Source organism: Staurois parvus, unplaced genomic scaffold (genome assembly GCF_062004578.1).
Source record: "Staurois parvus isolate SC_StPar_1 unplaced genomic scaffold, SC_StPar_1.0 ptg000525l, whole genome shotgun sequence".
NCBI classification, from domain to species: domain Eukaryota; kingdom Metazoa; phylum Chordata; class Amphibia; order Anura; family Ranidae; genus Staurois; species Staurois parvus.
Genome location: NW_028318321.1, coordinates 6,868,433 through 6,893,178, shown reverse-complemented (window position 1 = coordinate 6,893,178; position 24,746 = coordinate 6,868,433). Strand labels below are relative to the sequence as shown.

General features: G+C 41.5%; 1 protein-coding gene across 1 annotated transcript in view; it reads right to left on the bottom strand.

Moving 5' to 3' along the window:
* The window catches only part of LOC149451711 (uncharacterized), a 61,509-nt gene that overhangs the window by 25,885 nt on the left and 10,878 nt on the right, over window positions 1-24,746 (bottom strand). Inside the window, exons 2-4 of the mRNA XM_089690289.1 lie at window positions 12,747-12,822; window positions 7,129-7,260; window positions 1,559-1,682 (exon numbers count right to left, since the gene is read on the bottom strand). Of these exons, the coding sequence (XP_089546415.1) occupies window positions 1,559-1,682; window positions 7,129-7,260; window positions 12,747-12,822 (332 nt within the window). The remainder of the gene's footprint in view (window positions 1-1,558; window positions 1,683-7,128; window positions 7,261-12,746; window positions 12,823-24,746) is intronic.

Sequence of the window (24,746 nt, the reverse complement as noted above, 5' to 3'; positions counted from 1 at the left end):
TAGAACGGTCCCTCAGCCTGTCCGCTAAACTGCGCATTGCAAACTATTATAAACAATACATTCTGCCTATCGAGTCCTGAAAAAATTTAATTTGTAGTTTTATTGTAGCAGGACTATACATAGAACTATTTTACGTATGCTGTGTGAAAGGAAACACAAAACCTGTTCAGGGTTTCTCAAAATTTGACTGCAAAACTGGAGATACACTAAACTAAACTCCAATGGGATACTGAAACACAATACTTGCATTAATGCACCGTATTGACAAAACTTAAAATTAATTTTCAAATCCAGTTAGATGTACTTGAATTTGCCAGAGTGGCAGCACTAAGAGCCAATTAGTGGAAAGCACATATAGGAACAAGGTATATGCTCACTGAAGAAAAGAGCAGAGGGATGAGCTCATCACAGTGCTTCACCTTCACTGTTCAGCAACAAGCCAGGGGCAGCGAGTCGACGTGTGCGTACATGTATGTGTGTGTGTGTGTGTGTGTGTGTGTACACGTGTGCGTGTTTTTGAACAGCAGCAAAGAAAACCAGGTCACTATGTTGACTATAGTAACTTAAGCAAATCTTAGGACTGATAGACACATCAGCATTTTTTTTTTTTTTTTTTAATTCACTTGTCTTTGAATTTGCTAGGGACTTTTACCACTCCAGTAAATGTTTTTTTTTTCCCCCTAGCACAGCCACATTTGCCACTACCTTCTTCTACATCATAACCCTCTTCTCTTTGCAGAGTGTCTAACATCTGTCTGTCATTGACCAGCAGGGAAACTACAGCATTGCAATACTGCAGTATGAATAGAATTTAATGAAACATCACTTGTGAGATTTCAGTAAAGTTTTATTAAAGTAATTAGTGCATAGAGAACGGCTCTTCATCACAGTATCCTTCTAGTGCACACCAGAGGCTGTTTGTCAGCACAGATGCAGGTGTGTATTGGCCCTAAAAGGGTAGGTGCCCATGAACAGTAGGAGGATTTTACAGGTAAATCACATGCATAAAAAAAAAGACCCTGGCAACAGGATCTCCCTAAAATAAAATTAAAAAACAATGAAAAAAGTACCATATTTCAATCCTAAGGATTCACTTTAAGTAATTTTCCACAATTATTTTTATGTATGCATCTTTGGCTCAATATTAAGATTAGTCAGACTATAATAGGAAGTTTTGTAAGCAAAAAGTACAACTGATAACACAAGGTACCCATACCTACACATGAATTCTACTAACTATGCTTGAAGCCCATTCATTGCTATACACATCAGTCATTTCACACTAGAACAGGCTCAGCAGAGAACAATGTCCTTCAACAAACTGACCAGACAGAGCCAACTGTACTTTCCAGAAGTACTTATCAAGTATGTTCAGATTATATTTAATGGTTTATAAAAAGTAAAAATATAACTCCTGTTTAAGTTTTCAGAGCTGATAAAAAGCTACAGTACAATGACCAAGTCACAGTACAAAGTATACCATTTTAGTCAATGAAGTGGATCCAGACACATACATTTCTGTGAACACAAAGAAAGAAGAGGCTGAAGGCCAACTTACCATTATCTTCATTGGCAAAAAGAAACTGTCTGACAAGTCTCTTGAACTGGTGGACTGTTGCATCATCTGGTATTTTGAGACCTGCTGTGTGTAGCTTCACATACTGCACACTCCTAGGCAAATCCTTTACAAATGGGGAAAAAAAATGGTTAAAAACGGAAGTCTTACATACCAGAGATAGATACTGTCATAGTGCAATGATGACCATATGAAAGTGGACAGTCATGGAATATCAGTTACATAGTAATCAGGAGACACTAACTGATCAAATACACTTCAAGGGTTCATTACCACAATGTCCGTTTGAGCTGTGCTGATCTGCATGGATCAAACACAGTTTCAACACCAGGGTACAAAGAAAACATTTGTTTTCTGTGTCCTGTTCACACCATACAGATGTGGTGGGTGTGCTTTGCGTAAAAATGCAGAAACCTGCTGCACCACATCATGCCACAACTAGCAGAGTTGAATTAAATGTCACATTGAATTAAATGTCAATGGTAACATTTCACAAAGTTAAAAATAATTCATCATGCTGCCCTTTTACACAATGTACACCAACAGGGGAACATATACAGAGCATAACATGCCCCAGCTGCTGTGAATGAGCTATTAAAATGGAAGTAAAGTCCACTTTTTAACTTCTACCTACAGGTAAGTCTATAAAAAGGCTTCCCTGTAGGTACAGTGAATATCTCAAACTTGCACGGTTTAGGAAATATTCACACAGGATGCAGCCAGAGACCTCACTGGCGCATGCACTCTGAAGTGGCGGCATACTCATGCCGTACCTCCAGATCTTTGTACCGGGGTTCATCACCATTGTCCTCACTGTGGCCCCAGCCATTTGTACAGCTGCAAACGAACCTGGAAGGAAGACCAGGTGAAGACGGAAGCATATGGGAGCAGTAACACAGCTGCGCTGGAGGGATCAGTGTGCACATAGGTCTGTCACAATGTGCTAATATGCGGTGCTTACTAGTACATTATGACATAAACCTGCAGGGGGGCCTGATTTTTTGTTATCTTTATGGCAGTATACTACTACTTTAACAAGACTTGTCCCAGACCACATCTTTCTTTTGTTTTTCTTTTTTAAATATTTCTATGCCTATATTTCCTTGCTGTTGTCCTTGCAAATGCACTAGAAATGAACATGCGCCCCAAGCTGTTCTATAAATGCACTGAGGTTTGCTTACTGCCAGAAAGATTTGTTTTGGCCTAACAATTGTTTTTTCTACGGAGTTCTACAGTTCCTCTGACACCTGGAAGTTACTGCAAGACACCCACATACACAAAACTATTGCCCAAATTGACTCTTGAGTTTTCATCTCAAATCATCAAAGTACACTGCTCAAACAAAATTAAAGGAACACTATGAAAACACATCAGATCTCAATGGGGAAAAATATCATGCTGGATATCTATACGGATATGGACTGGGTAATGTGTTAGGAACATAGGGATGCCCCATTGTGTGATGGAAATGAAAATGATCAACCTACAAAAAGGACTGAATTCAAAGACACCCCAAAAATCAAAGTGAAAAAAATGATGCAGCAGGCTAGTCCATTTTGATGAAATTTTACTGCTGCAACTCAAAAAAATTGGTACTAGTTTGTATGGCCCCCACGTGCTTGTATGCATGCCTGACACGTTGGGGCATGTTCCTAATGAGACAACGGATGGTGTCCTGGGGTATTTCCTGCCAGATCTGGACCAGGGCATCACCGAGCTCCTGGACAGTCTGAGGTCCAACGTCGGCGTTGGATGAACCGAAACAAGATATCCCAGAGGTGTTCCATTGGATTTAGGTCAGGCGAGTGTGGGGACCATTCAGTGGTATCAATTCCTTCATCCTCCAGGAACTGCCTGCATACTGTCACCACATGAGGCCAGGCATTGTCGTGCACACCAGAAGGAACCCAGGATTCACTGCGCCAGCGTAGGGTCTGACAAATGGGTCCAAGGATTTCATCCCGATTCCTAATGGCAGTCAGGGTGTCATTGTCTAGCCTGTAGAAGTGCATCTCTCCAAGGATATGCCTCCCCAGACTATCACCGACCCACCACCAAAACGATGATGCTGAACGATGTTATAGGCAGCATAACATTCTTTCACCTCTGTCACATGTGCTCAGGGGGGAATCTGCTCTCATCAGTGAAAAGCACAGGGCGCCAGTGGCAGACCTGCCAATTCTGGTGTTCAATGGCAAATGCCAATCGAGCTCTAGAGGACATTGGGCCCTCAGGTCACCCTCATGAAGTCTGTTTCTGGTTGTTTGGTCAGAGACATTTCACACCAATGGCCTACTGGAGATCATTTTTTGGGCTCTGGCAGTGCTCATCCTGTTCCTCCTTGCACAAAGTAGAAGATACCGGTCCTGCTGATGGGTTAAGGACCTTCTACGGCCCTGTCCAGCTCCCCTACAGTAACTGCCCGTGTCCTGGAATCTCCTCCATGCTCTTGAGACTCTCCTGGGAGACACAGCAAACCTTTCCGGCAATGGCACATATTGATGTGCCATCCTAGAGATTTGCCATCCTGGAGGAGGTGGACTGCCTGTGCAACTTCTGTAGGGTCCAGGTATCGCCTCATGCTACCAGTAGTGACACTGACTCTAGCCAAAAGCAAAACTAGTGAAAAATAGTCAAAGTTGAGTAGGGAAAAAAAGTGTCAGTGGCCTCCACCTGTAAAACTATTCCTGTTTTGGGAGTCGTCTCATTGTTGCCCATTTAGTGCACCTGTTAATTTCATTAAACCAAAGCAGCAGAAACTGATTAAAAAACCCCTCTGCTACTTACATGACCAGATCAATATCCCAGTTTAACTGACTGGATGCTATACGGATTAAAAAAAATGTTCCTATAATTTTTTTGAGCGGTGTACAAAACGACTATATATTTACTTTAGCTGCCTCCCGCCCACCATATAAGGAAATGCCGTATGGGCGGCAGTTCTCTCGTTCTGGGAGGACATCATATGACCTTCCTCCCACTCTTAACTTCACATTCCCGCCCCCAGGGGCGCACGGCGATCGGTGGTGTGCTGTGTCCCTCGGACACAGCGGATCACCAGAGTAAAGAGCCGATGACGTCGGCTCTGCCATGCGATCAGCTGTGTCCAATCACAGCTGATCGCATATAAAACAAAGAAATGCCAGTTATCGGCAGTCCTCTCTCCACGCTGACAGCACAAAGAGAGGAGAACCGATAAGCGGCATTCCTCAGAGGGGACATAGGCACTGTTGATCCGTGTAGCCCCATCAGTGCCAATCAATGCCACATATCAGTGCCTACAAGTGCACATCAATGCTGATTAACAGTGCCATACAGGCGTGCTGCCTTTCAGTGCCCAGCAGTGATGCCTGTCAATGCCACCTACCAGTGCAGCCTATCAGTGCCCATCACTGCAGCCTCATTAGCGCACATCAGTGAAGGAGAAAAATTACTTATTTGGAAAATTTGTATAGCAGAAACTAAGAATTTTTTTTATAATTTTGTCGTTTTTAGTTTGTTTAGTAAAAAATAAACTCAGCGGTGATCAAAATACCACCAAAAGAAAGCTCTATCTCAAAAAAAATGATAAAACTTTTATTTGGGTACATTGTTGCATGACCACGCAATTGTCAAAGTGCGACAGGGCTGAAAGCTGAAAATTGGCCTGGGCAGGAAACGTTCTCGGTAGGCAAGTGGTTAAAAGAAAGTTAAGATACATTTTTTCTTTTTGCCATACAGCATCAGAGACATAACTTAAAAAGTGTTACTAAACCCAGGACCCTGCATTCACTATATCTGGTCTCACAGTACACAGAACATGGAAGTGCAATTATTGTAGTTAAACTGCTATATACCTCTTCTCATCAGTATATAGCAGTCTTGTGACTTCCATCATTGTCTAACAGAGCACTGGTTAAAGCTTGTAGGAGGAGTTTTCTTTCTGCTCTAGGAGGATGCAAAACCCCTTACCTCTGTCTGGACAGTGCCGATTGGCTCTGTGCTTATCACGTGCATTCTCCCAAGAAAGAAAAACAAAAAAAAAAACAAAAAAAAAAACAAAACACAACTCTCTAGCAATGCACACTAAGATTAACATGTGCAGAGTGTCTCCACACTGTATGTTTTATCAGACAATAAGAGAGGGACAATGGAAGAAGGGGAGGATTCGAGAAGTAAGGATCAAACAGCGTTTTTACACACTGCAGAGGATTAATCCCTTAGGTTCCACAGTGAATATAACAAGCATGCTTTACTGCATATACAGACTGATTTTACAGTTGTGGGTTTAGCAACACTTTAATTGCAATGAAGTCTGTCCCGTGATCAACTAGCTGCTGCATAACTGTAGAAATCTCTACAGCATCGATTTTATGACAACGCAGGGATTAACATCAGCTGCTGAAAGAGTACCACTCGCCATTCTCCACCATTTATAGAACTCCTACTATTCTCTCTGATAGCACAAAGCATCTAGACATGTACAATGGTTTGCCACACAGAGAAGCGTGATTCGTCACTCCAGAGAACACATCGTCACTGCTCTAGAGTCCAGTGGCAGTGCGCTTTACACCACTGCACCTGACGCTTTGCACTGCACTTGGTGATGTAAGGCTTGGATGCAACTGCTCGGCCATGGAAACCCATTCCATGAAGTGCTCTACACATCGTGTTGCCTTCAGATTAGCACAACAACAAGTTTGGAGGTCTTTAGCTATTGACTCTGCAGACAGTTGGCATCTTCTACGCACTATGCGCTGACCCCGCTCTGTCATTTTACATGGCCTACCATTTCATGGCTGAGTTGCTGTTCTCAGTTGCTTCCACTTTGTTATAATACCACTAAAAGTTGGCCGTGGAATATTTAGTAGCAAGGAAATTTCACGGATGGACTTATTGCACAGGTGGCAACCTATCATGGTACCACGCTTGAATTCATTGAGATCCTGAGAGTGACCCATTCTTTCACAAATGTTTGTAGAAGCAGTCTGCATGCCTAGGTGCTTGATTTTATACTCCTGTGGCCATGGAGGTGATTGGAACACCTGAATCCAATAATTTGGAGAGATGTCCCAATACTTTTGGCAATATAGTGTATGTGAACCGGCACTTAATACCTTATTACCAAGCAAGTAGATTCCTTGATTTTCCATTACCTTATACATTATGACAAAACTAGTGTTTTCACCCTATCAACAGGTTACTTTTAGATGGACAAACGACTTCTGTTGAAAGGGATGGCCGTACACTGATCAGACCTAAACCAGTCCCCACTGAGCTGGACAAAATTTTCATTCCATCTATGGTCAGTTTAACTGTCAGTTTCTTGTGCTCTCAAATGAACTATCAAGCCATCTAATAATTGATGTCATAACAGAGGCTAAGATGGCAGCTTCCATGGCTGTAAATGATAGTTGGATTTAGTTCTGCTTTAACAGTACCAAAAGCAAACAGGAGACGTTCATTGTTAGAGTTTACATACAATTTAATAAAACAGTGAGGATATGGAGGCCCATCATACTGTGGGTTATTAAAGAGGACCTCTGTGGTCTATGTCACACATTGGTCTTTACCTTAGTGGTATAATAGCGTTCGGTGTTTGTCAAATCTAGGATCAATCCAAGTTCTTCATTTTGGTTGCGAATTGCAGTCACTAAATCCTTAGGGGTAAATTTCTGGGTCTGTGTCACACGTTGATTAGTGGCCTACAATGAAAACAGTGATTAATAAACACATAGTCCCTTAGGCATTTTTCTGGGTGTTGTATTATTGCATTTCTTTTGGGAGGGAGACATCATGCCCACACACGAGCCCTCTATTCTGAGATTTTATAGACACAATCCTTCACGCAGAGAACATGGACAACCTCACTTTATCTCAAAGGATATTGAGGAACTTGTCACAAAAAACCCCCCCAAAAAAACAGAAGCACTATTGTCCCCCTGTAGCTGTCACTATTTTGGGAGAAGATAAGTAGTTAGTTGAGCAGTAACAAATAGAATTGCAGAAAAAAGGGAGATAATATTTCTTAGAACCCAACTCTAGCCAAAATGCCCCCCCCAAGTATTTGACAGAGTGGGTTTTTATTGCGGTCTGTCCTCTCCTTGGAGAGATTTTTTTCCTCACTGCTTGTCCCTGTGACACCAGGACAAGAATTAACCACATGCCGCCCAGCCACTGTAGAAATACGGCGGCAGGGCGGCACGGCTGGGCAAAACCACATTTTAAAATGTGTGTTTGCAAAACAGGTAGGGGGCGCACGCAAGGCGCGCCACCGCCCTAGCTGTCCCGCCGATCACGGCCGCGGATGTCAGTCGCCGGGTCACAGCCGGTCGTTACCGGCTGTGTCCCGCCGATTAGCGGCAATCACTAACAGAAAGAGCTCTGCAGCCATGCTCTCTGTCAGTTCTCTGTCAGCTCCTGACATGCTGAGCTGGAGAGAAGAGTTTCTCTCTCCCGATCAGTGTGTCTCCCCCCCCCCTGCAGTACACCCCCCCGCCCCCTAGTAAAACACTCCCCTCACACAGTTAACCCTTTCAGTAAATAACAAAGTTAACCCCTTCCTCCCCAGTGCCATTAGTACAGTGTCAGCGGTTTTTTTTTTTTTTGCACTGATCACTGTATTGGTGTCACTGGGGATGTTAGTGACCCCAAGTCAGTTCCCCCCCAGTGTCAGAATGTCCGCCACAGTCCCGCCATAAGTCGCTGATCGCCGCCATAAGTCACTGATCGCCGCCATTAATAGTATAAAAGAAAAATTAAAAATCCCAGTATCTTTCCCGCCATTTGTAAACGCTATAACTTTCACGTAAACCAATTAATTTACACGTATTGGGGTTTTTTCTAGCAAAGACATGTCGCAAAATGCATTTTGGCTGAAATTTATGACGACATTTGATTTTTACTAGACATGTTTTATAGCAAAAAGTCCAAAATATTGTTTTTTTTCTCAAAATCTCAAAATTGTCAGCCTTTTTTTTTTTAGAGCGCAAAAAAACCCCCCAAAAAAACGCACAGGCGATCAAATACCACCGAAAGAAAGCTCTATTTGTGTGAAAAAAAGGACATAAATTTCATTTATGTACCGTATTGCATGACTGCGCAATTGTCCGTTAAACTAGCGCTGCGCTGTATAGCAAAAAAATGGCGTAAATTGCAGTATCTATACCATAGTTTGTAGACGATATAACTTTCACACAAAGCAATCAATATACACTTATTGGGATTTTTTTTTTACCAAAAACATGTAGCAGAATACATTTTGGCCTAAATTTATAACTAATTTTGAGTTTACTATATATTTTTTATATTTGAAAGTAAAAAATATCGTTTTTCTTCAAAATTTTTGTTTTTTTTTGTTTATAGCGTGAAAAATAAAAAGCGCACAGGTGATCAAATACCAGCGAAAGAAAGCTCTATTTGTGTGAAAAAAAGACATAAATTTCGTTTGGGTGCAGCATTGCATGACCGCGCAATTATCAGTTGAATTAGTGCAGCGCCGAGTAGTAAAAAGAGGCCTGGTCATTAAGGGGGGGTAAATCCTCAAAAGGGCAAGTGGTTAAAAGGGTGTGGGTGTCAGACAGCAATAAAACTTTTAATCCTTCCAAACTGTGTACAATATTCAAATGTTTTGTCTGGAGATGGGCTTCAAACTACAACTATACCCAAATTTTGGTAAGAAACTTTTTTTTTTTGGTTACTTATACAGGTATCGCACATAAAAATAAATGATTACGATAATCAGCAAAGGGTCAGAAAACAAATGATGAGCTATACCGAAATTATAAAAGAGGGAGGGGACACAATTACCAATTCATTTCACATGAAACCGATGACAATTTCATGCAGATTAGTACTCATACCTGAGAAATCTGGCAGCAACTCCCCAGCAGGATGACAACAGTTATTTTACCTGCAACGAATTCACTGCAGTGTTGTCAGCCTGTGCAGTGGTGTTCTGGCATACACTGAGGAGAATGGTTATCAGCATAGCCACTGCTGATAACTTTCCCTCTACCTGTCAATCAGAGCAGGAAGTATCCACCAAAACAAGAAGCATAGAGGGCACTCTGTATGACATGGAGAAGGAGGACATCTTTGAGATTGCTATATACACTATATCAGACGCAACACACCACCTGCAAAATTTACCAGACTGAGGGCCTCATTGGTCTCTGTGGTATCTAAATCTGTGACTAAGTCCAGGTAAATTTTTTAAACTGTGGGAGGCCTGGCTAGGCACCCTTCCACTTGGTTGAAGATAGAATAGAGTGGTGGTGTGCCTTCAGGCATTGTGTGATCTCACTTTTCCCATTAACCTAACAGGGGGCCACATGTACCATTTGTGATTTAATATTACTCTTTATTCTCTTTTCTATGTAATAGGTATTACTGGGTGATACTTGAGGATGTCGCATGCAGAGAACACCACACATGGTTTGCTTTAGTGCTTTAGATTTTTCAGCATTTTTTTTTTCCTTTTATCGTTCTTGCTTAGATGTCCACAATTTGTCTGAACAATATTGTAAAGATGCCAAGTGTACTTGTATAACCCGCTATACCTGTGTTCTACTGTTGCCACCCTTCGTCACAGACTTCTATAAGATCACACTGTATTAGGAGGTGGATATTCTGTGTTTTCAATGTTTTGTTTTTGTTTTTTTGGAGTGTGCTGGAACATGTAAAAGTTTTTATGAAAATGGAAACGGATTAAAAGAAAAAAAAAATGTATGACTTCATGAATTTTTGTTAAATGCAGCTAGAATAAGATACTATAATGGCAGTGAGGCCCTGTTCACGCTTTTCTTTGCCTTTATTATAGGCAAACTTTGCTGTTATTATTAAAAAGCCACACTAACACACATGTTGCATAAAAAAAAAAAAAAAAAAAGTGCATGCATGGACTCTTTGGTGCGTTTCCTGTGCACTGGGCAGCCCATTCATTTGACACAAAGAAAAAGGCAATGCATGCACATTAAAAATGAAAAAGTAATTGATAGTGCTGACTTTATTAGACAGTGTTTTATTAATGCATGCACATTGTTGCATCGTAACTATTAGAACCTAGCCTAAGAAATTAGAAACCAAGAATCTGTTAGTATTACCTGAAAGCCTGGACTCTCCGCTGGCTCCTACCATACACATCTGTCTCATATAAACTACAATGTACTGCATAAACAAAACCTGTAGTGAGGAAGTATGTACAGTTGTGTCCAAAATTATTCAACCCCCAATGCTGTAAAGGGGTTTAGGGACTATAGTGTACATTTGGAATTGTATTCAGAATCAAATCCTACAAGGACGTTGTAACTACCCAAATGCAACTAAAATGACATCAATTGTTTATGTAATACAGTAGTAAATGGTTCTTATGTGGTTTCTTCATTGCCACAATTATTCAACCCCTTAAAGACTACCACTCTGAAGAACAGAGGTTCATACAGGTGCTTTCCATCAGGTATTGAAAACACCTGTGGATGTCACCGAGCAGCAATCAAGCATAATAAGCACCAATTAGGCAGCTTTAAAATGACTGTGATACTCAGCTCCTTCTAGACATTTACTGGTGTGGTTACAAACATGGTGAAGGCAAGAGAATGGTCCAGGAAGACAAGAGAAGAGGTGATTTCTCTTCACAGGAAGGGCAATGGCTATAAGAAGATTGCAAAGATGTTAAACATACCAAGAGACACCTTAGGAAGCATCATTCGCAAATTCAAGGCAAAGGGCACTGTTGAAACGCTACCTGGTCGTGGCAGAAAGAAGATGCTGACTTCGACTGCTGTGCGCTACCTGAAGCGTAGAGTGGAGAGAAGTCCCCGTGTGACTGCTGAGGAACTGAGAAAAGATTTGTCAGATGTGGGTACAGAAGTTTCAGCCCAGACAATAAGACGCACACTGCGTAATGAAGGCCTCCGTGCCAGAACTCCCAGGCGTACCCCCTTGCTGTCTCCAAAGAATAAGAAGAGTCGACTGCAGTATGCCAAAAGCCATGTGGACAAACCACAAAAGTTGTGGGATAGTGTTCTGTGGACTGATGAAACAAAATTAGAACTGTTTGGGCCCATGGATCAACGCTATGTTTGGAGGAGGAAGAACAAGGCCTATGATGAAAAGAACACCTTGCCTACTGTGAAGCATGGTGGAGGGTCAATCATGCTTTGGGGCTGTTTTGCTTCTGCAGGTACAGGGAAGCTTCAGCGTGTGCAAGGTACCATGAATTCTCTTCAGTACCAGGAGATATTGGATGGAAACGTGATGCAGTCCGTCACACACCTGAGGCTTGGGAGACGTTGGACCTTTCAACAGGACAATGATCCCAAGCATACCTCCAAGTCCACTAGAGCATGGTTGCAGAGGAAAGGCTGGAACATTTTGGAGTGGCCATCGCAGTCACCAGACTTAAATCCGATTGAGAACCTCTGGTGGGACTTAAAGAAAGCAGTTGCAGTGCGCAAGCCTAAGAATGTGACTGAACTGGAGGCCTTTGCCCATGAAGAATGGGCGAAGATACCCGTAGATCGCTGCAAGACACTTGTGTCAAGCTATGCTTCACGTTTAAAAGCTGTTATAACTGTAAAAGGATGCTGTACTAAGTACTAAGATTGAATGTCACTTGGGGGTTGAATAAAACTGATAATGCTGTGAGCACAGAAAAGACATTTGTGGTTATTTCATTATAACTGTTATGTTATATTTGTCTGACCTACAAGTGCCTCTTTAATGTAAATGTAAGCAAGATGACTGAATGATCAAAAGCAATGTCAAACTGGCCAAAACACTCAATTTCAGTGGGGGTTGAATAATTTTGGACACAACTGTAAGTCACAACTGCTGACAACACTTGTTACCTGGCTGTCATTTTAGTATTTGCACCTTTAAAGCCTCTGACATGGTATATCTGCTGATTGGGAGTTCTGAATTCACCTTTTCTAACCTGTATGCTTGATCTAGACTAGTTGCTAAAAGTACTGAAGCTAAAAAACAGCCAGGCTGCAGCTTTTTTAGAGGCATATCATCGATGACAGCCCCCGTATTCCTGTCAGTCTTCCTTTCTTGGAAGCTGTAACCTTCACTTACTGGGCCACACAGATGCAGTTGGAAATTGAGGGCAAGATTACAGCTCATACTGAAAACACTAAACACTTTAAACCACCTATGAGTAAAGTCAAATCTTTCAACAATTACTTACCCCTTTCAAAGGAACTTTGAAGGCAATAAATCGGGATCCTGGAACTCGCGTTCCAATGGCAGTCAGAGAGCGCCACCTGCAGAAAAATAATTATCTGTTATAGTGACTTCGAATAAAAGCAAGAACTAAGGCAGCTATTGTGGGTTAGGCTAAAGTCTGAAACCCTTCACTATATTAACACTTTCCATCACAACGTACATTGATCTGGATGGGAGCCACTCAAATAATTCAAGCATAAATAAATTATGCATATGTATTAATTCAAACAAACATACTATGGTGAATGGGTAGTTCCACATAGAAGCAATGTACACAAGTCTAACAAACAGATGAGAACTTAAACATCATATAGTACCAATTGCTACAAAGTTTAACCAACAAGTTGAGTAATTTAAAGGCCCATTTACAATTTGTGTCAGTTTTAACCGCCTCCCGCCTGCCATATAGTAATATGACGGACGCAAGGTGGTTCTCTTGTTCTGGGAGGTCGTCATATGACATCCTCCGATTCCAACCGCGCATGCGCGGCTCCTGGACCACGGCGATCCGAGGGACACAGCGGATCACCGATCCACGGAAAGAGCTGAAGATGTCAACTCGGTCATGTGATCAGCTGTGTCCAATCACAGCTGATCACATGTAAACAGGGAAATGTCAGTTATCGGCATTTCTCTCCCCACGAGCTGTCAGTGAGAGAGGAGAGCCGGTAATCGCCATTCCTCGGAGGGGACATCTACACAGATCAGAGCACTGATGATCAGTGTGCCCTGGTGATCTGTGTAGCCCTGGCAGCGCCACCTGTCAGTGTCCATCAGTGCCAGCTCTCAGTGCTCATCCATGCCACATGCCAGTGCCACATTTCAGTGCCCATCAGTGCCACATATCAGTGCCCATCTGAGCTGCCTTTCCGTGTCACCCATCAGTGCCAGTCAGTGACACCTATCAACGCCAGTCAGTGCCGCCTATCAGTGCCAGTCAGTGCCACCTAACAGTGCCATATAAGAGTGCTGCCTTTCAGTGCTCATCAGTGATGCCTGCCAATGCCCATCAGTGCCACCTACCAGTGCCTCCTCATCAGTGCCCATCACTGCAGCCTCATTAGCGCACATCAGTGAAGGAGAGAAATCACTTATTTACAAAATTTTATAACAAAAACTAAGAAAAAAAAAACTTTTTAAAAAAAATTTCAGTGGTTTTTGGTTTAAGAAAAAATAAAAAACCCAGGAGGTGATTAAATACCACCAAAATAAAGCTGTCACAAAAAAATTATAAAAATTTCATATGGGTACAGTGTTGCATGACCGCGCAATTGTCAAAGTGCAACAGCGCTGAAAGCTGGAAATTGGCCTGGGCAGGAAGGGAGTATAAGTGCCCTGTAGGCTAGTAGTTAATGCACCCTAAAACATCTGTATGAGGCATGTTTCTTGTCAGAGCTGCCGCTTTTCAACTTTGTTCATGTGCACCATCAACTGATAGAACTGGGAGGGTGATACTAGTACTGTTGTGCTTGTCTACATGAGAATTTGTTTGCATCTGTTTTTTTCCCCCTATACAAGTCAAAAGGCAGCTTATTGCAGTTTTGGAAGTGGTCAAAACAGCTGTGAATAACCCACAAGGGTCTCAAACCATTCTTGCACAATCAACCTTCACATGCCATTAATGCATGTGCATGCTACACCTTATAGCTACGCACACTATGTTTATCAATGGGCTGTGGCGTACGCATGTATGGAAAAATACTGCCTGTCAACAGATTCCTGTATTTTTTTGTTTTACTCAACTGTACGCAGACCATGTTTATGCACATTGAAGACAATCTACATTTACATCAGTAAAAATAAAAATAAACAACACCTGTATGCCTAAACATTATCTGTTTTAGGCAGCAGTGTGCAAGAGGCCCTAAAGTGTATGTTACCCCAAAATTTAGGAATCAATATATTAATTTGGTTATTCATATACTGCTTATTAAAATGATGTATGCTGCTAAATATCTAAAAGGAACCTGCCAGTTCCCCATGGTTCCAAACTTGTTACCCCTAGCACAGAGGCAAATCCAAGTCGGCAAGGTCAGTGTGCATTATGGAGATAGCTGCTAGAAGTTATAGGACTCCATGCGAATGCACAGCTTGTAAGGCCTGTCCCCACCCAGCCTTGCTGTCTTGACTGATGGTAGAGGGCCTGACACAATACTGACACATTCAATTCTGACTCAGTGAAATATGGTGCACTGACAGATCACCCTGCACCGGTCACACCTTTACTGACACTGGCTTTTGCCAGCAGTTGCCCTCATGAAGCATGACAATATTGACTGGCAGTAGGGGGAATGGCCGCAAAATTATCCCACAGTGTAAACAGATGGGGAATATGTATCCCCGCTGCTTGAAATTAACCAAACAGCCTGGCCACATAAGACATTATTTTTTTATTTTTTTTTACAAAACACTTTTGTCTCTCTGAAAGGACAGCGAGAGATAAAATGCATCTCTCTCCTCCATTCAGAGAGAGAAAACAAGGGGGAGTTAATAAGGGGTTAATCATTTTATTTAAAAAAAATATATATAAAAAAAATTGGTTGCTTTTACCAGACATCTACACATGGATGTTTATCCCTTTGATCTACAGATGAATGCACAGAATGATATAAAACTAATAGGTTACATGGTATCTTTCTGTAGTCTCTGAGCAAGTTAGTACCAGTTCACATACAGAATATGAACCGCATCCAATCCGCACGACATGTGAAATAACATTGCTTCTTATGGTGCCTGTCCACATACAGTGCTCAGCATAAATGAGTACACCCCATTTGAAAAGATTTTACTCAATATATCAATGAACACAAGAACAATTTCCAAAATTTTGACAAAACAGTTTTATAGAACATTAGTTTAGCTCGTTACATGAAAGATTAATAATATAACTTAGATTACAAAATCTTCAGTTTTACTCAAGTTAGTTGATGCAAAAATGAATCCATCCCACAACAAACTACTCCATTTAGTATTTTGTATGACCTCCATGATTTGTAAGGACAGCACCAAGTCTTCTAGGCATGGAATGGATAAGTTGGCAACATATTGCAACATTATCTTTTTTCATTCAAGTATGACCTCTTTTAGCGCCTGGATGGAGTGCGGTGCTCAACTTGTCTCTTCAGAATTCCACATAGGTGTCCGATTGGGTTCAGATCAGGAGACATACTTGGCCACTGAATCACTTTCACCCTGTTCTGCAGCAATGGCCATAGATGTGTGTTTTGGATCATTGTCATGTTGGAAAAGTGCACAACAACCAAGGGCATGGAATGATGGCAGCATCTTCTCTTTCAGTATAGAGCAGTACATCTGTGAATTCATGATACTATCAATGAAATGCAGCTCCCCGATACCAGCAACATTCACGCAGCCCCACAGGACACTGCCACCACCATGTTTCACTGTAGGCACCATGCATTTTTCTATGTACTCCCCACCTTTGCCACGCCATACAGTTTTCAAGTCATCGGTTCCAAAAAAAAATACTTATCTTTGCCTCATCACTCCAGAGTACAGAGTCCCAGCAGCCTTTTTCAGCATGAGCCCTGGCAAATTCTATGTGGGCTTTTTTGTACATGGGAATTAGCAGAGACTTCCTTCATGGACCACACCCATGCATGCCATTCCTCTGCAGTGTACGCCATATTGGGTCACAGGAAACAATCACCCCAGTTTGGGTACTTTAGCTAACTGCAGTGAACTGTCATGGCGATTTTCTTCAACAGAAGATGCTTCTATCAAGGTGTTAACTTTCGTGGATGGCCTGGACGACCCTGTGAGATGGTTGCAAGTCCATCTTTGTATCAATTCTGCTACAGTATTCTGACTGATAACTAAAGCTTTAGTAATCTTCTTGTAGCATTCATCTTTCTTGTGTAAAGAAGTTATTTTCTGCCTCAGGCCTTGTGACATTTCTCTTCCATGTAGTGCCATTGTCGACAGCATGAAATGAGACTGTTTTCGTTAAGAAACACCCTTTTATAATCAACTGACTGCTGGACACCTATTTAATGAATAATTAGACTCACCTTTATTTGAACTCTTGATAATTAGGATTTTATTGTCTAAAATTTAGCTTTGCTCCTAAGACTTTCATTGGGGTGTATTCATTTTTGCAACATTGTCTTGAATTAGTTAGGAAAAATACTTTGTGTGTGCAAAATTAACAAATCTTTTTTGCAATCAATGACCTGGATTTGTGGGAGAATTTTGTAGTATAATGTCCCATAGAAAATGTTGATTCTAAAAGGAAAGTAAAAGGTTTTCTGATAATTCTATTGGGACGTACTCACTTATGCTGAGCACTGTATGTCCGGTGTACTGACGGTGTGGATTTAGTGCGGTTTGAAAAAGAATCATGTATGATTTATGAACAGTGCGGTCCGGTTCAGGTGCGGATTACAGGCTCTTGACGTCTATGGGAACAGTTTCTAAATCACGTGTGTGAACAGGATAAAATCCTGACCAGAAACCTCTATAAACCTCACATGAACAACTACTGTGTCAATTAGCTGTGAATCCTGAGCTTCAATCTGCACCACCCAAGTGGTAATCGGCGCTTAGGCTGCATTCACACATGGGCATTTTGAATCACGAGCAGAATCGCTGTTCAGGAACTCTTGGGCAACAAGCTTCACACGATGCTGTTTGCCATGATTTATCACGCAACAATTGTGGCAGGCCCGCGAATGGCATCTGAACACATGGCTCTGCAATTTGTCACAAATCAAACTGGCCACGGGTGAATGCAGTCTTATTTATAAACACTGCCAGACTGGTTGTGGGGCTTTTTAAATTTTTTTTTTAAACAGCTGAAAGCTGCAGACCTTCTCTGTGTAGACATTAATCCGGATTTGATTAAGCAGAGCTGAATTGCTTTGTACTGGGAGGGGGGAGCAGGGCAGAATTACTAGATGTGCTACACATGCCCTGTGTACAAAAGGATGACCATGTGAAGCATGCCCAAAGTTTGAAACTAGCTAAAAAGGGGAGGGGAGGGGAGGGGGGGGGACACCACACCTCTCTACAAAAAAATCCTCTTCCCTCAGATCATGCACCCCTAAATATACAGGGTCCAATTTCTGCTTTCAGTGCTATGCAATATTTATGCCTTGCAGCTTCTCTCAATGAAAGAGTTGGGCGACTCAAAAAAAATATACTCCCTTGTTTGGCCAATAGCTTATATGCTAAATAGTTAGGTCAAGTACCAAGTCTCCCGGGCTCCACTTGCCCATCTGCAGGCCCGGCACCAGATCAGCTTGCGCCCTTGTCCTGATCCAGAAGTGACGTTAAGATGTCACTTCCGGGTCCCCGTTGTAAGATTTCTGGCCATTGTGGTCAGGAAAGAATGTAATGCAATGTGATCTGCACAGCACAAGAGACATCCAGGGTCTTTTATAGTTGTCACCAAAAAGCACATAGGGGACTTTTTGTCCATGTCACACAAAACAAATTTTTTTTTAAATTGTAAAAAAATTAAAGTTACAGCCAAGCACATAACGCTTATAAAACACTAATGCTTCTATTACCAGCGTTTGAGTAAAAAAACAAAACCGCTAATGTGCATGCAGCCTTAGTGTCACTGGTAATGTCAGTGTACTTCCCAGCCAGCATCAGTTAGTGTCAAATGCCCGACCTATCACAGTCCCACTAAAAAGGTAGTTGATCAACACAATTAAAATAGTATACATTTTTTTTTATATATTATATATACATACAAACACATACATACACACACATACATACATATACTCCATAGTTTGTAGATTCTATAACTTTCACCTAATAACCCTTGGCTAGCAATCTTTCATCTGTGGTGTGCAAACACCACATTGACTTGAGGAAAGAGATGGCTTCATCAGAGTGCTGATTCTACTTTTATTCTCCAGGTACAGTGTCAGACAGAGCTGTGTAAATCTCAGAACTGGATGGATAGAAATTCAACTCTTTTGGGGCATTTAGCTTTTTGCCTTACATTTAGCTTTAATCTATCAATTACATGCACATTAGGCCATGTAAATGGACATCAGGAAAACTATCATCTGGTTCATGAAATACAAAGCAATCCATTGCTTTATTGTAACGCCAACTTTCAAAGATGACATTTAATTTTGTATTGGACTATTTGCCCTACTAAATGATTGACAGCTCCATTTATGGTTGTCTTGGTAACCCAGAACATGACGATAATAATAAATGATGGACAGCTGCGACTAAGTTCCATATAATCTTGATGCTTTCACAAATTTATGTATTGCTGTCACACTGGCTGCCAAGTCTCTATCAGCGGCTGGAACATTCATTGGGCTTGTTTATGGCAAGTTGCCTGGAAATCAGAATTTATCTTGCAATGCATAAAATGTGTCAAAAATTAAAAGGAATCCTATCGTGGAAAAACTACTGAGGCTGCCATTGCTGACCCCCGCCTGAAATTACTAGCCCCCTTTCTGGTGCCATGACATCAACTGACTCTAAATGAGTACGTTAGTCTTACACACCTTCCTCAGTCCATAACTGCTTCTATAAAAAATGCACAACCATGCACACCGTTGGGTCCAATGAAAGCAGCAGCTCCCCCCTGCAACACCCAATCAGAGCTGCACCCTTCCCCTTTCTAGGTTAAGCTCTGCAAATCTTTCAGCTGGTTGCCTGAGCAATGCTTTTGCAAGCTAGGTGCCGATCTCTGGTATGCTTTTTTTGCTATCTCAGCCTCAATGCTTTGCCGATTCCTGTGTACCATATTTCCGGCTTGTCCCAGTTAGTGTCTACTGTCAATCCTGACCTCTGGACTTGTCCCAGGGACTTCAAACTCATATTTAAAGCAGGGTGAAGGGGTAACAATCCAGGGTCTATACACAAAGGTGCAAACCTCTGAGAGGCACCCAGGTGAATACTGCTTGGCTCTTAGACTCAGTGGCCTAGGGGATTCTGCATCACCTGCTCCCACATAGGAGCCAAACCCCTTCGTCTGGTGTGCTGCAGCATGGTTCCTACTTTGCAGAGATGGCCTGTCAGTCTACACTTCTCAGGTTAGCCTACTATCATTGGGTATTACTTTCAGTGTAGCTAGATTGTCCAAATTGGTATAGTTAGCATCCTGACACTATATAGGATTTGGAGCTTTGACTCTCTCATTGTATGTTTGTTGCATGATGTTGATGTTAGGAGACACTGAACTGCAGTAATCAATTTCAGGGCTGTGGTCACCCTCAATAGTAGTCAATAGTAGTCCTTGTAGTCCAGAGTTCATTTTGGGAATATAATGACAGACAGTATTAAATTTCTATGGCCCTAGTACATTTATTACAGCAAAGAAAAAGCACTATAAAACTGTCCAGCAGTATGGAAAGGGGTTGGGAACTTTGCCTTGAAGCACAACTTGCATTTAAAGTCTCAATGTAATTAGAATGTACACCGAGTAACAGCATATATCTTGCCAAGTAAACTAAATTGTTTCAGTAGTGTGATGACATCCTGACTCCCCCCAGCTCCTCAATATACTGTATGATCTCTTCACAAAAATATGATTATTAGATCATGGTAAGGCAAGACTAGAGTTGTGAATAACATACATTCATAAGTACCAACCTGAGCTCCATTGTAAAATGTAGTCCTAAATAGTTTATTTTTAGTCACAGAATATTTCAGCTCCCTAAACACCACCCCGCAGAATTCATATTGCAGTAGTTAGATTTTGTATCATATTAATGATATTTTCCTGCTGTACTATGCACTTGTTTGAAAAAGTCTCACATTCTCTTTGTATTGCTTCATTTGTGTGAAAGCCATGTTGTTCCTGCTAGTCCCTCCAATTTCCTATTAAAAACTGACCACACTAGGTATGACAGCACAGGTGGTAAAATTGTCCGGCTGTGCTGGGAACTCAGCCTGCTCTCATCCAACAATCAGATGTCTGCCTACACACCCGACCCCCTCGCTCTTGCACACAGTCACTCACTGGGAAGATCAACATGTTGCTTCTTTTCCCCCCTTCCTGAGCTCCTTATGCTGCTGGCAACAGAGGATATGTGATCACTTGCTTTACAAAGCAATGTAACCACTTTAAAGCGGTTGTAAACCTTACCAAAAAACAAAAACAAAAAAAAAACAACAAAAAAAAAAAAAAAAACAAAAACACACCACATGGTGCTGTCTCTAACCATTAGCCGCCCGGCCAATGGCCGTTTGGCGGCTTCAAAAGTGTTGCTGCATTCCGGGTGCATGCCATTTGGCGTGCTCCCGCACATGCGCAGTTTGCGCTAATGCAGAGCGGCGCAGCAGCGCGATCTGTCACCGGCCGCGTACCTCGGACACGGCCGATGACAGATCTGAGTACCGGCTCCCGTTGCTGGTACCATGTGACCTGCTGTGACCAATCACAGCAGGTCACATGACAGATGTATACAATGGATGGCTTCATTCATGCCATCCATTGTATACTAGTGCCTAGCTGTGAATGGTCACAGCTAATCACATGCACATGTCATGTGATTAGCTGTGACCAAATCACAGCTAAGCACAAAAAAAAAAAAAAAAAAAGAAAAGCTGAATGAATCGATTTCATTCAGGTAAATGCTTGCTTATAGCAAAGTAATTCTTTGCTATAAGCAAATTCTGTAAAAAAAAAAAAAAAAAAAAAAAATACTTATCACTTCCCCAAAGTAGTACAATGTTACTATGGTAACATTGTACTACTTTGGTCATAGTAAAATATGAAAAAAAATCTTAAAACAAATGTAATAAAAAATTAAAAAAAATATTCAGTGTCCCTGTTCACCGCCATGCCAGTTATATGATGACGCTGTACTGCACTGGTGACAGTATGTAAAAAAAAAACAAAATTTAAAAGATTATTTTCACTTTTTCCGAAAAATGACAAAAAAAACACAACTTCAAAAAACTCTCCATGCCTCTTATGAAGTACGTCGGACTGTCTACTTTGCAAAAAGGGGTCATTTGGGGGATATCTGTACTGTTCTGACATTCTTGGACCTCAAGAAATTAGATTGGCTGTCAGTACTTCAGGATTGATCAATTTTCAGATCTATACCATAGTTTGTGAACTCTATAACTTTCCTACAAACTAAATAATACATCCTAATTTGGGTTATTTTCACCAAAGACATGTAGCAGAATACATCTCGGCCTAAATTTATGAAGAACAATTATTTATTTGTAAACTTTTATAACAGAAACAAAGAAAAATGTGTTTTTTTTTCAAAATTTTTGGTCTTTTTTTGTTAATTTAGCAAAAAATAAAAACCCCAGCGGTGATTAAATACCACCAAAAGAAAGCTCTAGTTGTGTGAAGAAAATGATAAAATTTTAGTTTGGGTACAATGTTGTATGACCGTGCAATTGTATTCAAAGTGTGAGAGCGCTGAAACCTGAAAAATGGCCAGGGCAGGAAGGTGTAAAATTGCCCGGTATGGAAATGGTTAAAGGCTCAATATACTGCATAATTCTTTTGCAATGTTATTTATCCCTTTCCAAGTAGTAGAATACCTGGTTGACTCTTCTTGTTCCTGTCAGTAAACTGACCACGCTCATCATGGCTGCCTATCCCACGACAGCATGGTCAGTTTACATTCTGTCATCCTGCTGTCTGCAGCGTCTGTATCGCTCTCTCTCCCTGAAATTCCACGGTGTGTGTGTGAAGCAGATCCTACTCCTGCCCCTCCCACCTTGAATGGCTTATTCTGCTGCAGCTGCTCCTCTGTGCCAGTCAGTCACCAGCTCTCTGCTATGCCCTGCCAGCACTTGTTGAGCAGAAGGCCGGGAAGGGGAGGGAGCAGCTGGCTGTCTCTCAGCAGCACAGCCAAGAGGCTGAGCCAGCTACTGGTCCAGGCATCTGGGTGGATCCCAACCATATGGTCAGGATCTTTTCAGAGCCTGGAGTGGCTCTGTGACAACAGCCGAAACGGATCACAGGAGTGAAGAACTAACTGCACTCCTGTGACCCATAGAAGTATTGCCAAAAAAAAACTTTGGCTATACTTCTTAAAAAGGACACTAAAAAGGAGAAAAAAAAAGCGAAAAAAAAAAAAAAAGCAGAGGAATATGAGCCCCTCCCACTGGGAGGGGCTCATATTCCTGCATAGAAGCACTGCTAGCAACAGGCATTTAGAGAATATATTGTAAAAAAAAAAAAAAACCCCACAAACACTGCCATTACTATTGCCCGATAAGAGAACCTGTCATGGGAGTTTATTATGGAGACTTTACAACCACTTTAACTGCTATCCAGGGTCCACTAGAGAGATTTAGCTCATTTTCAGTCCCACTGACATCTTACCAGACAGTAACTGAAGGAAACTTCAAAACAAATAAAAATGCTTTTCTTTAATTGTGTAGGGGGAGGCTAGAACCTCTCTTAGGAAAGGTGAGAAGTCAACAACAGGAAATAACATACTGGCAATCAGGGTGGCCAACAATTTAGGGCACCCATGGTGCTAGAGGGGTCATGCATAGGTGTGCATGCAACACTATCTGCCTGCACTGTACTAAAGGATCCTGCCTGATATTGATCATTTATTTTTGCACTGTGTTAGCCCTGCTACCTACCCAAGTTAGGCAAATTATTTTACAAGAACTAAAATGGTGCCAGGCATCGCAATCCCAGATGTGACAGAAACCACAACAAGCAGATTGTGTCCAGGATGATGAATCCGAGTCTGGAACCTTGCTCCATATAGTGGAGGATAGCAGGGCACCCAGGAAAGAAGAAAAAAAAAAAAATCTAGGACTCGCAAAACTGCAAGCGCGCACTAACAAGGTAAGTGCTGGCCTATTAAGCACACCTTCCCTGGCTGGCAAAATGGGAAATTATGTGACAAATCTACAGGTATCACTCAGCATATTCAAGGCTTCAAAAGTAAAATCCGGGAGATACTAATACATTAAAACCTACTACAACTAAGACTAAAGTAACTACCGCTAAAAACCAAGTAACTCGATTTACCATTCTTTGTTTTCTGTCATCCCCTACATCCACAGCACTGCAGAGGGAAAGACAAAATATACTTCTCAAAGTCTATTTTATTATATCACCCATCATATTCAAACTTCTAAAATAGATCTGAATTGGTGGTCACAAGAAACAACTTAAGATTTGTATGTCATACATTCTGTATGTAAAAGCAACAAGAAAGTGGTTCCAGATTCAGACATGTCTCAGGATCAAAGGACTGGACTAAAAAAAAAAAAAAAAAAAAAAGTAAATTACAGTAATATCATGATGAAAATCCTAAAGTACTGAGTACACAGGCTATGAGCTACATGTGTCAGGGTTCAATTTTTGCTCAAGTTCCTTCAATCCGAATTCACATTATGTGCAGCACAATTAGCAAGCCTTGTTGCATGCTAAAATGTGTTTGAGGTGACATACTTCTCTAATGCATTGCATTGATACAGGATATTTAATTTGATTTACTGGCATTAAAACACTTGTATTTGTTGTTCATTAATGTGTGTTCTAGGGAGCTGCATTGTACCAACCTGTACTGTGTGCTTGTTTGTATAAACTGGGTCTATTGGAAAGTCTGGTGAGAACCTGACACTTCTTGGAGTGCCAATCCACTGGTCCCCTGTAGTGCTCAGTGGTTCCCTGTGCCAACTTTCAAGTCCCTGACACAGTAGCGTCAGAGGTAGCCAGGAAGAACCAGTCGGCACTGTTTCTTTTGTTCTGTGCATACTTTGAGGAAAGAGTCAACAAAGCTGTGTTGAGGGGTACAGGCAGCAGAAAAAAAAAAAATTATATTGTTTGGCTTCTATTGGATTTTATACACATTGGAAATGGGAACTTTTAACTACCTTCCTCCCAGCCTATAGTCAAACGAGGGAGCAGTCACAGCGAACACGTCAAAACATACAAAATGAATGGCTTTCACCCATAGCCATTCATTGTGCACAATCACAGCACACTTGTACCATGTGATAGCTGTGGCCAATCGCAGCTATC